This window comes from Salarias fasciatus, chromosome 18 (assembly GCF_902148845.1).
Source record: "Salarias fasciatus chromosome 18, fSalaFa1.1, whole genome shotgun sequence".
Taxonomy (NCBI): Eukaryota; Metazoa; Chordata; class Actinopteri; order Blenniiformes; family Blenniidae; genus Salarias; species Salarias fasciatus.
In genome coordinates, this window is record NC_043762.1 from 5,950,870 (window position 1) to 5,966,735 (window position 15,866).

The window sequence follows — 15,866 nt, forward strand, 5'->3', positions numbered from 1 at the left end:
GGAGTTACAAAAAGCAGAAACGCTGATTGCCGAGGGCCTGCGGGAGGAGGGGGACTCAGGGGAGCCATCTTCACAGTGTGACGTGGACGTGGGAAACAGAGTGTTTTCATCACGGGTGCGGGAGGGGCTGCCTCTCTGAGCAGCATGAACACTGGGAAAGCTTAAACACGCAGGCACGGAGGGAAAAAACGCTTTGGGGTGTTTTTGGTGAGTACATAACTATATAACAAGGTTAAAACATACAAAAAGTGAATTTTGCATGATACAGCCCCTTTAATGAAACCAACTGTGTGTGTGTGTGTGTGTGTGTGTGTGTGTGTGTGTGTGTGTGTGTGTGTGTGTGTTAACGATGACCTTCAGGCACAGCTGAGGGTTCGACTGTTCATATGACTGGAATGCCATCTACAGCAGTGTCTGTGTGTGTGTGTGTGTGTGTGTGTGTGTGTGTGTGTGTGTGTGTGTGTGTGTGTGTGTGTGTGTGTGTGTGTGTGTTTTCAGGGTGTCTTTATTTCTAACTCCTGTTTACATGTTTCACAGTCCAAGAAGCTGAAAGTCTCTGTTGATGTGAGGTTGTTCATCCTGCAGCCACGTAACACACAATGCCCACTGTGTGTGTGTGTGTGTGTGTGTGTGTGTGTGTGTGTGTGTGTGTGTGTGTGTGTGTGTGTGTGTGTGTGTGTGTGTAGACAGACTCTCAGCAGTACAAAGGCAGCAGTATTCACCACCAACTGTTTCTGGCCTTGTGATCTCATCTCATACTTGACATTAAAACACTCCGAGGCTCGGGATGGAAACTGAAACTGCTGAAGCTCCAACTTCACCAAGAGGAAGCAGACTTCACACCCAAATGGCAGCGCGTGAGGAGAAAGATGAGAGACAACATAAAAACTCAGTGGAATCTGAACAAACATGAGGCTCACTCACTCATGACCTTTCATGACCTTTCATATCCAGCGTGAATAAACATCCAGCACAGTTGGATTTCAGCGTGGCCTCAGTCCATCCAGTCCGCAGGTGAACAGGCAACCACTGCGGAATCAAACCTGAGACCCCCCCAGCGGGGTCAGGGTGAAGTGGACTGCAGGACGTCTGAAGTCCAGAGTCTCCGAGGTTCTGTCACCGTCTGGAGTGAGGAGGAAAACTGCTGTAGTTCCTCCACCTATCAGAGCCGTGCAGCACGGCGAGGTAAACCGAGCGCTCAAATTCGCTCCGGCTCACACCGGTTCGGGACGACGCCCCACCGGCCCGGGACGACGCCCGGTCGGCGATCATTCAGACACAAGACGAGGCCTCAGAACAGCTTGAGCTTCCTGACTTTCACCACTCTAACAACACAAACTGACTCAGAGGAGGAACTTCATTCTCTTCTTTCAGAGTTTACACGCCGCCGCGCTTTGTTTTCCTTTTCAGGGTTATTCAGAGCATCATCGTTGTTCACGTTGTTTATTGTTCAGGTCGGTTTAGCAGCAAACTCTGAGATTCCACATTCAAAATAGGTCATTTAATAGGTGAAATTGAACTTTTTTTTCACTGAGAGCATCAGAAGCTGTTTATTGAATTATCCTGAAATGTTGATGTCTGTAGGATCATCCATATAGCCACAGCGGGTTTGTAAAAACTTGTGAACTTTTGGATTCAGGCGAGAAAATCTCTCTCCAAAATGCACTGGAGCGGATGGCAGAACATTCGGCCCTCTCCTCAAACAAATGCATCTAGACAGAGAACCGTTTGGGATCAAGAAAGAAAATGAAAGCATTGTGAGAATCACAGGGACTGTCGCTACGTTTTGATGTGTAATATATGAAAATGTGGCCGTGAGGACAAGAGAAAACCTTGGTTTTGGTTTAAGTGGAGAGCCTCTCCCACGCCAGCCCTCCCCAATACACACCCATTGTAAAGTCCAAAAAATGGCTGAAATTCTCACCACATTTTAAAGCTCATAGTTTAAATTTAGCAGAAGATATTGAAATGAGGTTTTCACGTCTAGATAGAGGAAAAAAATGGCAACGTTTTTACATTTCAATGACGTCTTTATGTGAAAGTATGGTAAGGCACGACGAACTTGTTTGGTGATTCATTTTTTTCATTATTTTCAATCGGCCCTCATCCGCTTACATGGGGACAAATTCCAGTTTGGGGAATTTTTTTTGGAATTCTTTGGCCGGAACGCTGACAAAAGGCATAGCACACTATTCCAGAAATTTCTGCAAGTTTTTGTGTGCATTTTTTGTTTTTTTTTTGGGCTGTTCCCAAGGGTACGGGATGAACTTTTCAGCAAAGTTTTGCACCAGAAAGCCCTTCACCCTGGTGAGGGCTCTTATTGTGTGCACAGTAATCCTGGCGCCTTGCCAGAGGCAGGCACAAAGAATACATGACACTTTGTCTCCTTTGTGAAATTATCAATCTGTAGCAGAAGTCAGCGTGAAATTCAGAACATATATGGGAGAATCTAACGCTGAAACGGACAGTAATTCATGCTAACAGTTCGGAACGCTTATAATGAAGTGATTTCAGTTCCTGTCAAAGAGACTCTTCTTAGCTCACACACACATCCCATAATACTCTGAGAACACACACAGAAACACACACAAAGAAGCCTTTCTGTAGCCAGTGTTGGAGAACAGTGGTATGCACGCACGCACGCACACACACACACACACACACACACACACACACACACAGATGTTAGCTTCGCCTGCAGCAGGGCATCTGTCACTGGTCATCAAAGAATGAGAGCACATTCCTTTTCTGGCAACACACACACACACACACACACACACACACACACACACACACACACACACACACACACACACACACACACACACACACACACACACACACACACACACACACACACACACACGGAGCAGAAGGAAAATTGAAAACAGCCTGAATACAAAGAGGTCGTCTGTGAAGGAACAAAACACAGAAACACCAAGTTCTGAGAGAACAGGTTCTTCATAGACCTGAACCCTCCACCAGCTTCTGAGGACATAAAGATGAGAGCTTGGATGGGTTCTGCACGTCAGGAGGGTTTTTAGAGTGTGTGTGTGTGTGTGTGTGTGTGTGTGTGTCCTGACTGCACCTGCTCATGTTCCACCAACTGAAGCTGCCTTTGTTCCTGTGTTTGCTTAAACAAGCAGCAGGAACGTTGAAAAGAACAGCCGAGTTCTCGGAGTCCGTCTCATCCGGTGTGTTTTGGATTTATTGTTACACAACGTTTCAACAGAAAAAAAAAAACTTCCTGTTTTTCAAAAAGTTTCACGTTTACATGACGACACTGTGAAAAGGCCGTCTGTTCTGTGATGTTCTAAACCCAGTCCTGGTTCAGATTCTAAAACCCAGACTTCCATGTGGAGTTTGCATGTTCCTCCTGTTCCTGTGTGGGGTTCTCTGGCTACTGAAGCCTCTCCTCACACTGTAAACCTTTAAGTTCTCCCTGTTCCTTCCCTTTTCCAAAACAGACTGAAGTGAAGCTCTCCGTTCTTCAGCACATGGCAGAAGAACAACAAGACCGAGAGCAGAGGATTCAGAGAGTCTGCTGGAACTGAACAGGTTTTCTCCAACATTTCCAAACATTCACGGAACCCTCATCTGCATATGGAGAGAATGTTCTTCACACACGGGGAGAACGTTCGTCACACAGACACTGAGTGGAACGACACGGTACAGGAACACTGTTAAAGGAGTTGATATCTTTCTGTTTGTTCTGTAAAAACAGAAACACCTGGTTCCCTGACGTGGAAACTGCTGCGTTCTCGACCTGCGGAACTTTCCCAGAACATTTTCCAGAGATTTCTGGAGATTTTCTTCTCCGTCGTCTGAACTGGTTCCGTCAGAGACCGGCTCTGAAAGCAGGTGACGGGGGAAACACAACACCTTCAACCCGTTTCCTCTGAATGAAGTTCCCCACGTTCTTTTGTCCGTCACAAACAAAAGCGGCTGTGTGTGTCTTCGGCCGACCACACAAAGCTTCTTTCATCCCGCTCCGGACAATGAGAACCAGATTCAGGAAGTCCACGGAACTGATGGAGTCCGTCACACACACACAGGCTTCAAAGGCTGGAGACGCTGGAGAACCAGAGAGCCGAGGAAGAACCTGGACCAGCGCAGCTCAGAGAGCCTGTTTCTGCAGCTCCTGCCGCTGCAGACAGACCCCCACTGTTCTGGCCCGCCGCCGCCGTCACATGGACGGCGCACGCCGCAGCCCGGCGGCGTCTGAACATCAGACGGACCGATCACGGTCACGGCCCTGATGGATCCGGCGGCGGCGGCTCCTGTCAGGAGGGAGCGGGATACGTGACCGAGGACTATGACATCGCTTCCTGCTGACGGTTCGGGCTGACCAACCACAACCAGTCAGCGCTGACCATCGCACAGCAGCAGCCGTGGCACTGAGCCCGACCTCTGACCCCGCCAGAGAGCATCATGGGAGCTGGGGTCTCAGCCTGGGGGACCTGTGGTTGTGACGGGGGGGGGTTAATGAGTGTGAGCGGTCACAAGACACGAGGAACCGACTGCGGCCAAGAAGTTTCTTTTCACTGCTGACAGACTCGTGACTCGCTGCAGATTAAAATCTGTTTTTTATGGAGATGAAATAATAAAGAACACACACACACACACACACACACAGCTGAGCTCAGACACTGAGGGGAACTCGGAGAAGAGAACAAACCGCAGACAATCAGGCAGAACATGCAAACTCTACGCTGGACGGACGGACGACGTAACAAACCTGACCATCGCACAGATGATTTATCTAACTTTATTTAAACCACCTGAACAGACTTCCTCGACATCTTAGAGGTCCAACCTGTGGCTCCAGACCCTCTAAAGGGTCATCGGATTACTGTGACGAGGCCACAGGAAGAGCCCAGTGAAAACGCCTCCAGCAGGAGATATCCCTGTTTTCTGTTCAGGAGGAAATGGTGCTCGATGGATTTAAGCGCCTGCAGGTAAAACATTCTCACACAGGCTTTATTTTACCCACACATCTGCAGATTTATCATTCCTCCTGAACCTTTATTGATCCCATATTTCTGTCTCTTATGCATAAAGAGCAGTTCTGATCCTCTCCTTTACTGTGGAACCCGAGGGGACCGTCTGGTGTGTGCTTCCAGCGTTCCGTCCCTCGTGTCCTCGTTTCCATCTCTTCTCTTGGTCTAAACAACGACTCTCTCACACAAAGTTTTCAAGTTGAAAAACTTTGTTGCGACAGTCAGGAAAACCCCCTTGTTCTAAAGTCTTTCACCTGTCCAGACCTGATCAATGAACCGCGGCGGCCTTGTCCAATCAGACGGAGCAGCCACTGCTCGTTGTGGGACGGCCGTTTAATCCACGGCGTTCTTGGAGATCAGTTGTTCTCAGTCGGTCGGTCGGGGTTTTGTCTCTGGTCTCCAGCCAAAAAGACGCGTTAACTGGGTTTGTAGACCAGGTCTGCTGCGACCTGCTGTCGGGGGGGGGGGGGGGGGGGGGGGGTTACACAGTCCAGCTCTAAATCAGCCCTCAGGGTCTCCATGTTCCACACCGACCTTTTGGCTTTTCCCCCAAAACGAGGGTGAAGACAGACGGGACGAACATACGGAGCGTCTATGTGCCTGCAGCTGAGAGCAAAGGATTATGGGAGGAGTGTGTACATGGACCGGAGAGAGAAAGTCTGTGGTTAACTGTCCTACTGTCTGCTACAGGAACACCGTGTTACCGCGGCCTCTGAGCAGCAGTCACACGGCGGCCGAGCCGTTTTCCAAACCGTCTGTTTCCACCGCTGGCGTGCGACCGGACATAAAACCGCCACTGCAATTTGTATTTGCACTTCACGCCATGTACACAGGGCTGTTATTCAGTTCCTCTATAAAACGCCTTCCAGACTAATCAACCGAAGGTAATGTTAGTCACATCATGTTCCGCTGACTTAAACTGAGAAAGAAATTTAAAAACACTAAAAACATCCATCTCTTCAAACTGGCCACCTTTAGAAGACGCCTGAAGTTAGGATCAGGTCTAAAAAGAAGAAGTCTGAACGTTCTCGTGTGACAGACTGTGTTTCCTGGATGACTGTGGGTCAGACGACTCTCCGAGGCTCTGAACTCACAGGTTTCTACCCGTCCTTTCAGTAGCATATGGCCGAAGGGCAGCGGGGCGTCACGCTCCATACCGAACGGTTTCCGGGACCATCTGGTCAGGAAGGAGGACTGGATCGGTCCACGGCGATGCCCAGCGCCGCGGCCCGCTGCGTCAGAAACATTAAATATTCAACACAAACAGGGCTCGATTAAGATATCCTGAAAAAAGGTATAAAGGAGCATGGAAGTCAGAAATAATTACCACCTTGGATCGGTAAAATATTTCAACAGTCCAAGAACGGAGGAGGAGAAGAAAAGGGGGGTTTCTGCACCGGAGAGGAAACAAAGCGAAGAAGAAAGGAACGGTTTCATCCCACAGCGGCTGAGTTTTGACTAGAGAGAATAAAAAATCAGATTGGGGGAGTCACATGGGTTTAATGAACGAGAGAAAGACTGCAGGAGGCAGGAAGCCAGAGAGAGACTGGAATGCAAGACGTGAGGAGGAGGCAGCGCCGTCTGGAAGGCCACGACCGAGGTGTGACAGGCCTCTGGAAAGGTCAAAGATCAACCTGCGACAGGCCTCTGGAAAGGTCAAAGATCACCTGTGACTCTGTTGCAGCTGGAATACAGTGGTTGGTTACCGTGGGGCTTACGATGCTTCTAGCTGCTGCTGACTCCTGCTGCGGATCCGATCCGGATCTTGAATGGAACGAGTGTAAAGCGGGCCGTCGAGTCATGAATTAGCTCAAACACACGCTAAGAACACGCAAACTTCACACAGAGTCAACAACCTGGAGTGACTCCTCGCTGTGGTCACATGGTGTTTAAATTCCGAACTGGTTAATTCCGGATTAAGCAATTCCTAATTATAACCCTGAGTTTGGTGTTTACATAGGAAAAATGAAGGATCAAATCTTCTTTCACTATGGGGGCTGTGAAGCGTTCTGATTGGACGGGGCGGCCGTGGCGTAGTGGCGTCCACAGGAAGTAAAGAAATCACGTCACCGGTGATTTCTCTTTCTTTCTGGATTAACTTTGATGCTGCAGTTTTGAAAACGTCCTCATTGTTCTGCTCTTTTCATTACATCCATTTCTTCTAAAGCTCCTGTTTAATAAATCAACTCCATACAAGTCAAACCGCGGGCCGCCATCTTGGAATATTACGTCATGGCGACAGACGAGTAGAATTGGAATAAAGTTGCCTAATTTACATATAATCCCACTACAGAGGGAGAATAAAGCAGATTATTCAGATTTAATCTTAATTCAGAATTAAGTTGTCAGGTATTTACAGGGTCACTTCAGAGTGGAAGTAACCTTTATTCAGATTTAAAAAGGAACAAAATGTCCCATGTAAACACTGAATGTGAGTCCAGAGTGCAAACTGCTGGAAGAGGAGGAAGAGGAGGAGGAGGAGGAAGGGGAATAGGAGAAGGTGAAAGTGTTTCTCCGTCTTCCGTCCTCTGAGCAGGATCCAGGTTTTCTGTGGAGCCTCCTCCTCCAGCGAGACACTGAGCAGCTTAATCCTCTCATCTCTACTCGGTACATCCTGGATTTATACAAATGCCTCCTGTGTGCGTGTGTGTGTGAGTGCGTGTGTGAGAGCGCGTGTGTGTCTGCTCTCATCAGACCTGAGGTAAACCTGGCTGTAAATGAAGCGTTGTTCGGTGACGCCGCCCCGTCAGACCAGCCTGGTTGTGCTGGTCTGCTCTCGCCCTGCGGCGTCTGCACCGACGCTCGACAAACTGAAGGGTCTGAACTCGTCTCCGAGCATCACCTCTCGTTCTTCACGCTGTTCCAAACGGCTCTGCGGCAGGAAGACGTGTGGACGCCGCCTTCTGTCGCTCCTAATCCAGATTAGCGTGAGTTTCCCTCCGAACAGAGAGGCTGGAGAACGCCTTCAGGCTGGCTTCCTGAGGTGTTCAGTTTGACTGTAGCAGCAGGTGAAATCTGAAGAAAGATCAGCTCACATGACTTGAATCAAGAAATGATATCTAATAAAATATAGCTGCAGTTATGGTCTATCACCACTAGAGGCCATTGTATGACAAGAGAATGATGCTACGGACCAGACAAACCGCGAAACCATGAAAAGTGACGACAGAAAGAGCAGAAGCTGAAAGAGACAGAAGGTTCTGGAAGCTGCAGGAGAAGAAGAACCGCTCTGCCGGCGGGCCTCAAGGCTCACGACCGGTTTTCTGACAGATGTGACTCCAGCTGCGACCGATCGTCCAGGAAAGACGCTTTTCTATCCGCTATCTGCAGAGCGAGCGAGGGATGAGGCGCCGAGAAGATCTGAGCCCACTGATCAGCTGATAAGACAGAGCGGACACACACACACACACACACTCTGTTTTGTCTGGGACTTGGAAAACTCAGCGGCTCGTTACATCTGAGCAGCGCTCGCCGTTATCTGGACGAGACGCCGTCGGGCTGCTGGAAGGATGGAGGCAACGTTCCCACAATCCTCGGCTGGTTCAGAAATTCACTAATCAGGTTTTGTATTTTGACTGTGTATGTTCGCTCAATTCTTTCTTCTTCATGGATTTTTGTATTTTTGACTTAAAGGTGAATTAAGGAGTTTTTCAACGTTAAAAATCCTTTTTTCCAACTATAAATACGTTACAAATATTCAGTGATGTGCACAATGTGCCCTGACATATTCATTGTAAGTACCGCTAACAGCGCTAAACTGTCACTTGAAAGTGCCGGTCCGGCAATTTGTATTTCTTCGGGGGAATTTGAGATGATGTGACGTAATGCGCGCTCCCGCTGGCCTGATATCCTTAGCTTTCGTTTTGTCCACCATTACTCCGCCACATGCTTAGTGAGTAACAACTGAGCAGTATTGAGGAAGGAGCTTCCAGAAAGTAAGAAAAGACCGGCTTCTAGCACTGCCACAACTCCAGCACAGACCCCACCAGGCAGAAGACACTTAAATTTTACTCGAGCGCTACTAGAAGAGCGAGGAAGAAGTTAACCTCTTCGTGCACGTACATGGACGCAAGCCACAGGCGTGAGTGTTTCACGAAGCTGCAGTTACGCCCAAGGCCTGCAGGGGCTGCTGTTTTGCATGAAACATGTAAACGCCTTAATGCACCTTTAATTCCGCCCTCCTGTTGGGATGTAACCGCCTGTTGAGTGTTTTTTACTTACAACTTAGAAAAACTGAGCTCCTGACAGCAGAACTCCAAACCCTCCTCCTGCTGGGGAGACCTGGTGCCCAGGCTTGGAGTCATCAACATCTGGACTCCCCATCCAACAGACCCCAACATCTGGAATCTTCACCAAACAGACCCCAACATCTGGGACTCCCCATCCAATAGACCCCCAACATCTGGGTAAATTGTTCTCCCTTGTTGACATGTGGATTGTTGAAGTCCACCTCCGCAGACCTCCGCCTCGTTAGACCTCCACCACCTCAGCAGCTCTTCCACCTTCCAGGAAGAAAACAGGGACTGAGAGAGGCTATGAGCAGCTTAATGATGCAATCTGGCAGGCGCACACACACACACACACACACACACACACACACACACACACAGTTGGGGATTTTTTCCGACAGCGGCCGTACTTCAAGCTGTCACACTGAACCGCTGAGCGAATTGTTTCCGAGCTGATCTGAGTGACTTCATGTGTTTTGACGACGGACGATGAAATCTGGGTTTAGAGACACCAGTCCACACACACACACACACACACACACACACACACACACACTGTGAGTCCACACACACACACCAGGGGGTCTGGATTATCTCACTTCACCTTCTGCTCTCGGTAAACCTTTTCAGTAAAACAATCGACACCAGGAAACACCAGATCAGGGTTTTAGACCTCAGAGCGGCAGACCGGTGACGGACGGTGGCAGTGATCACATGGGGGAAGAGAGTGACCCCCCCCCCACACACACACACACACACACACACACGCACACACACACACACACACACGTATGTGATGGGATTAACCCTGAACAGCCTTTCAGACCGGCCAGAGATCAGTCTATTAGAACTTGCTGGTTTCATGAAGAACATAGCAGAGCAGTCCTTAAAGAATGCTATGCTAGCGTGCTAACAGATGCTAGCGTGCTAACGGTGCTGAACACAGGAATTGTAGCCGACACGGACGTGAGGACCTGCTGGTTCTAGTGGACGATTCTTCCAAGACGTCAGTGAAGAAACAGAATCACAGCTGATGGTTCCGCTTACAGCTGAAAATCCAGACGAGAACGCCGCCAGAGGGAACAGGGCGAACGCTCCGACGGAACCACAGAGGAACAGAACGACGTTCTCCAGAGCCGCAGAGACTCAAACAGCAGAACCAATCAGTCAGGATGCACAGTGTGTGTGTGTGTGTGTGTGTCACCACGGCAACAAATGATGCCTGTTATCCTTTTATCAGCTGGTTCAACAGGTGTGAGATGACCTTTGTACACACACACACACACACACACACACACACACACAAACACACACACACACACACGTGATTGAAACAGTTCCTCTCAGTGATTGATCGTAAAAGTTGAAATGTCAGTCTTTTAAGTCAGGAGCCACGTGCACAGTCACGTGCACTGTGGGCATCTATTCCGCGACATCCGGGGTTTGGGAATTAAAGTTCCGTTTTCTCTGTTTCACATCTGGATCCTGTGGCAAGGTCTCTTCCTGGTTCCAGACATGGACACGCCCACTGCCACGCCATTGGCTGCTTCTGTCTTCGCTCACTGTCTCAAGCCAATGAAAGACGAGAACCACAGAACCAATGAAACAGAGTGTGTTCTGTGAAGACCTGGAACTCTGCTCCAGAACAGGGTCCAGCACCACACCAGAACACGGTCTCGGACTGGATGTCAGCCTCACGTGGTCCAGAACAGGGTGTACGACTGGATCTCAGCCTCACGTGGTCCAGAACAGGGTGTACGACTGGATCTAAGAGTCATGTGGTCCAGAACAGGGTGTACGACTGGATCTAAGAGTCATGTGGTCCAGAACAGGGTGTACGACTGGATCTAAGAGTCATGTGGTCCAGAACAGGGTGTACGACTGGATCTAAGAGTCATGTGGTCCAGAACAGGCTCGAGGATTGGATGTTAGCCCCACGTGGTCCACAACTGGATCAGGGGTTCTATCCTGTTCTCAGGTTCTGGACTGAGAGGAAAAGCCAGATTCCAGAACACCGAGGAACGGCGGCGCCGCTCTGATCCGGTTTGGAGCTGCGTCTATTTTTAGATCTGGACAGAGGAAATCTGTTGGAGGGCAGGTGGAGCCAACACAGCGACTCCACCACGACTCACAGCAGAAGACCCAGAAGAGTCAGAAGACCCAGAAGAGTCAGAAGACCCAGAAGAGTCAGAAGAACCAGAAGAGTCAGTCTGCTCCAGGAAAAACCAGAAAGTAGAAAAACAAAGTGGCGTCTGTCAGAGAAATGACGAACAGTTGTGAGCAGCGAAGAGCAAAGCAGGAAAAGTCCTTCAAACGGTTTGGAAATGAAGAAACAGCAGGGAAGTGACAGAGGCCACGCCCCCACTGCGATGCTGCCGTGTCGCCATGACGACGCCACCACTCTGAGATCCAGGTAAAGACCAGGACGCCAGCGGAGCAGAGGACACAAGCAACCAAACACCCGACCAGACGGTTCACCAGTCATCCAGCTCAAAGACCGGGAAGTTCACAGATGCTCAGGGAGAACATGCAAACTGAGTTCACACACACACACACACACACACACACACACACACACACACACACACACACACACACACACACACACACACAGACAGCATCAAATATGTCAGTTTTCTGAACTCTCAGCTTCAGTTCTGCAGGCTGAACAGCTTTATTGATTACAACTCATCAAACGGTGCTGACCCTCCTGCTTCCAGCTGTGTGAGCATCCAGATGTGGCCAGCTGTGCCTCCTGCAGGGTCGGGAAGTGACTTGAGTTTGAGTTTTGACAGGATCGTTTCAGCAACAGATCATTAATCTCAGATTAAACTCAGATTAATCTCGGATTTTTCTCTTTCTGGGCTCGAACCGGATGTAAGTATGGATCCACAGCAGCTGGCCAACATCTGGATTCAACCACTTCACTCTGAAACACCAGCAACTGTCTGAGTGACTCGATCAGCTGTGAACCACCGCGCGCGCGCGAGCGTGCATGCGTGAAGCGGGCAGCTTGCAGCGTGCAGCGGGCTGCCCAGCCTCCCAGCCTGCGGCCCTGGGTCCGGGTCCGGGTCCGGGTCCGGATCCGGGATCAACACGCGGACTCACCCTCGGACAGCTCGAGCTCCAGCTCGGCCAGTTTGGCTCGAAGCTCCCCGGGAAGCGGCCCCGGTCCCGGTCCCGGGTCCCGGTCCGCCATTCCGCCGCCGCGCCGCAGTCCGTCCGTCCCGGAGCTCCGGGAAAGCCCCGATATCCAAACTGATCCGGAGTGTGTGACAGAGTGTGTGTGTGTGTGAGAGAGAAAGAGAGTGAGACTGACGCGCCGTGCGCGCCGCCGCGGGGCGTAAAGCGCGACGCAACGCGAGCGGACGTTTCCGCTGCGCGTCCCCGAGAAGAGTCAATAAAGAGGATGATCAGTAACCAGTGCTGTTTGCTAGATTATTTCCATTTAAAACACAAAGTTTACTAAAATACAACCTGAGAATCTTGACCGTCCAGATGATCAAATCCAGAATGGACCCATGAACTCTTCATCATTTCTGGCCTTCAGAACTTTATTTCCTCTTTATTCTGTCTTCAGATTTATAAAACCTATTTAAAGTTTCCATTGCATTTCATATATAATGAATTTTTCTGGATTTTATTTTGTTTTCTGTCTTTTCTTCCTGTTGTAACCTGGCATTTATTTAAAAGGAATATCAATCTGATTTATTCTGATGATCTCAATTAATGAATAAGATTATTGGACAAACTCTTTGTCTTCCTTTCACCTATTTATTTGCAGAAAGAGTTTATTTTTTATTATTACAGTGGTTTTCCTGAACTTGAGATGTTTTTCTGTAAACTCAGTTGATTTTATTTTGTTAAATAAATTGCATTGATCTCTATTATTCTACATTATTGCAGCCTTAAGTCACAAAGTTCAAACATTTCTTCACTTCAGTAAAAATCTTAAAAGTAGCGGATTTTCTTTTATTGTGAAGGGGAGCAGTTTGAATTTCCGGTGTGAGACTGTGTCTCTTTTTTAACTTTACCGGTTGAAATTTCTCTGAAAAAGGAGAAAATAAACTGAAGTTTTCATTGTTGGATGCATTAAAGTGATTTATTAAAGAGTTTCAAGGAGCCAGCAGGGGGCGCCACACTCAGGAAATCCCACCTGGTTTGCTGAGTGTGGCAAATCAAAGATGTTTTCATGGAAATTAAACATATTTTTAACAAGAACGTTGAAGTAATACAAAGTTTAAACACTCAGACCTGAGAACGAACCAACTAAAACATCTTGAAGATTTAAAATCATAATGAAACTTTAAAGATTTTGGAATCAAAAAGTTTTTTTTTTCCTTTATTGTACTTCAAACACAAATAGTGAATAACCAAAATGAGTGTAAAGGAGCTTTTTAGAGTCAATAATGTAATAGTGACCCAAAATGTAACAAAAAATGTAAGTAATAAAAGCCCAAATGCCTGAACTAGTGGATAAAGAAACAACAAGCTGAGAACATGAAGCACGGCAGCTCCATTGATTGTGTGTATAATGGACACAGCAAGTGGCTCCAAAACATGAAGCTCACCCAGAAGTGTCAAACACTTGGAATATCTCAGTGTCCTCCAGAGGCTGGCTCCGAAAAGGCTGGTCCTCCAACTCAAAATGAAACATCAATAAAACTGGATCAGCTGAGTTTCTACAGTTCAGAGTTGTTGGGTTTTTTTTTCATTGCAGTTGCAGTTTTAAGACCCTCAAAGGAGGGTCTTAAATTCTGTTATTCAGTTTTTTTCTGTAATTTTTGCATTTATATATATATTATAACAGTAAATATGACGTGTTATGTTTCCTAAAACAGCTCATTTTTTCTGAGGTGTCCTGAACGTGAAGTTTAGAAAACTTTAAGCCAGCAACGGGTTTTGTTTTCCAGGCTGTCGTTGGGTGCTGCTTCTTTTCAGAGCCTTGTTGCTTTGTTCTTCTTTCTACAGCCTCAGGCTCGGGGTTTCGCTTGCTAACCACAGTCAAGTCGCAGCGTCACGACTCGGTTCGGAAATCCACAGGCTGGAGGGGTCGCTGAGAGAAACCCAGATGGAGGGAAGCTCCACCACGGGCCATGCCAGTGATGAAACCAGCCTGGTGATGTAGCTCCTCCCCCTGGTGATGTAGCTCCCCCCCCTGGTGACATTGCTTCTCCTGATCCCCGTCCTCATTGTTTAACACTCGTCCCAGTGCATGATGGTCCAGGTTCCAAGACGACAACCAGGACAACATCTTCTGCAAAAAAGTAGAAATGAAATCCTGTGGTCAACAGACTGGACCATCTCTGGCCCCTGGTGACCAAACCAGACCCCTTACAGCCTCTGGTCCCCGAACTGGACTTCCTCTGGTCCCAGGTCCCCGAACTGGACCCCTTCTGCCACTGGATCTCAAAATCGTGTCCATAAAAGTTATGAACAGAACCAGTGACAAAGGCAGACCTGCCAAATCCACAAAACACATGTGGCCAGATGGGTGGACTCCCACAAACCCTCAAACACCGTATGGAGGGTCTGGAGCTGGTCCAGGGTTCCAGGACCCCGACAAAAACTGCATTGTTCTTCCTGGACCCGAGGTTGGACTGTCGGTGGAATCATCCTCTCCAGTACCCTGGAACAGACTTTCCCAGGGAGGAGTGTGATCCTCCTGTAGCTGGAGCACATCCTCCTGTCAACCAAAGGGGCACCACCACCCTGGTCTGCCAGTCCAGAGGTACTGTCCAAGATCACCATGCAATGTTAGAAGGGATGAGTCAACCAAGACAGTCCCTGCACATCCAGAGACTGAAGGTGCTCGGCGAGAATCTCATCCACTCCCAGTGCCTTGCCCCCCACCAGTTTACCAACCACCTCGGTGATTTCAGCTTGGGAGATGGACGAGTCCACCTCTGAGACTGCCTCTGCTTCCTCCACGGAAGACCTGGTGACAAGATTGAGGAGGTCCTTGGAGTATTCCTTCCACCATCCAAAAATATCCCCAGTGAAGGTCAGCAGCTCCCCTCCTCCACTGCAAACAGTGTTAGTGGAGACCTGTTTCCCCTCCTGAGGCGGCGGTTTGACAGAATTTCTTCAAGGCTCACCGGTAGTCCTCCTCCATGGCCTCCTGAACTCCTCCCAGACCCCAGTTTTTTTGTCTCCAGAACCACTCAGGCTGCAGTTCCCTTGACCTGCTGGTACCAGTCAGCTGCTTCTGGAGTCTCGCGAGCCAACAACACTCGATAGGACTCCTTCTTCAACTTGATGGCAGCTCTTACTGCTGGTGTCCACCACCAGGTTCGAGGTTTTCTACCACGGTGGAGCCGAAGACCTTACGACGACAGTTCCGAGTAGCTGCTTCGACAGCGGAGGTGGAGAACATAGTCCACTTGGACTCAATATCCCAAGTCTCCCTTGGGACATGAGAGAAGCTCTCCCGGAGGAGGGAGTTGAAAACCCTGCTGACAGACAGTTCCACCAGACACTCCCAACAGACCCTTCAACACGTTTGGTTCTGTCAAATCTGTCCAGGTTCCTCCTTCGCCAGCGAATCCAATTCACCACCGGGTGGTGATCGGCCCACAGCTCTGCTTCTCTTTTCCAAGTGTCCAAGACACGAAATCAGAGGTCAGGTGACACGACA

The 15,866-nt window shown here is 48.8% G+C and overlaps 1 protein-coding gene across 5 annotated transcripts in view; it reads right to left on the reverse strand.

Moving 5' to 3' along the window:
* LOC115404961 (disco-interacting protein 2 homolog C) overlaps nucleotides 1-12,496 on the reverse strand; it is a 77,703-nt gene extending 65,207 nt beyond the window's left edge. For all 5 annotated transcript variants that reach the window (XM_030114323.1, XM_030114326.1, XM_030114324.1 and 2 more), the window contains exon 1: nucleotides 12,338-12,496. In XM_030114323.1, the coding sequence (XP_029970183.1) occupies nucleotides 12,338-12,428 (91 nt within the window). In that variant the 5' untranslated portion in view covers nucleotides 12,429-12,496. The remainder of the gene's footprint in view (nucleotides 1-12,337) is intronic.
* Between the last annotated feature and the right edge of the window lie 3,370 nt (nucleotides 12,497-15,866).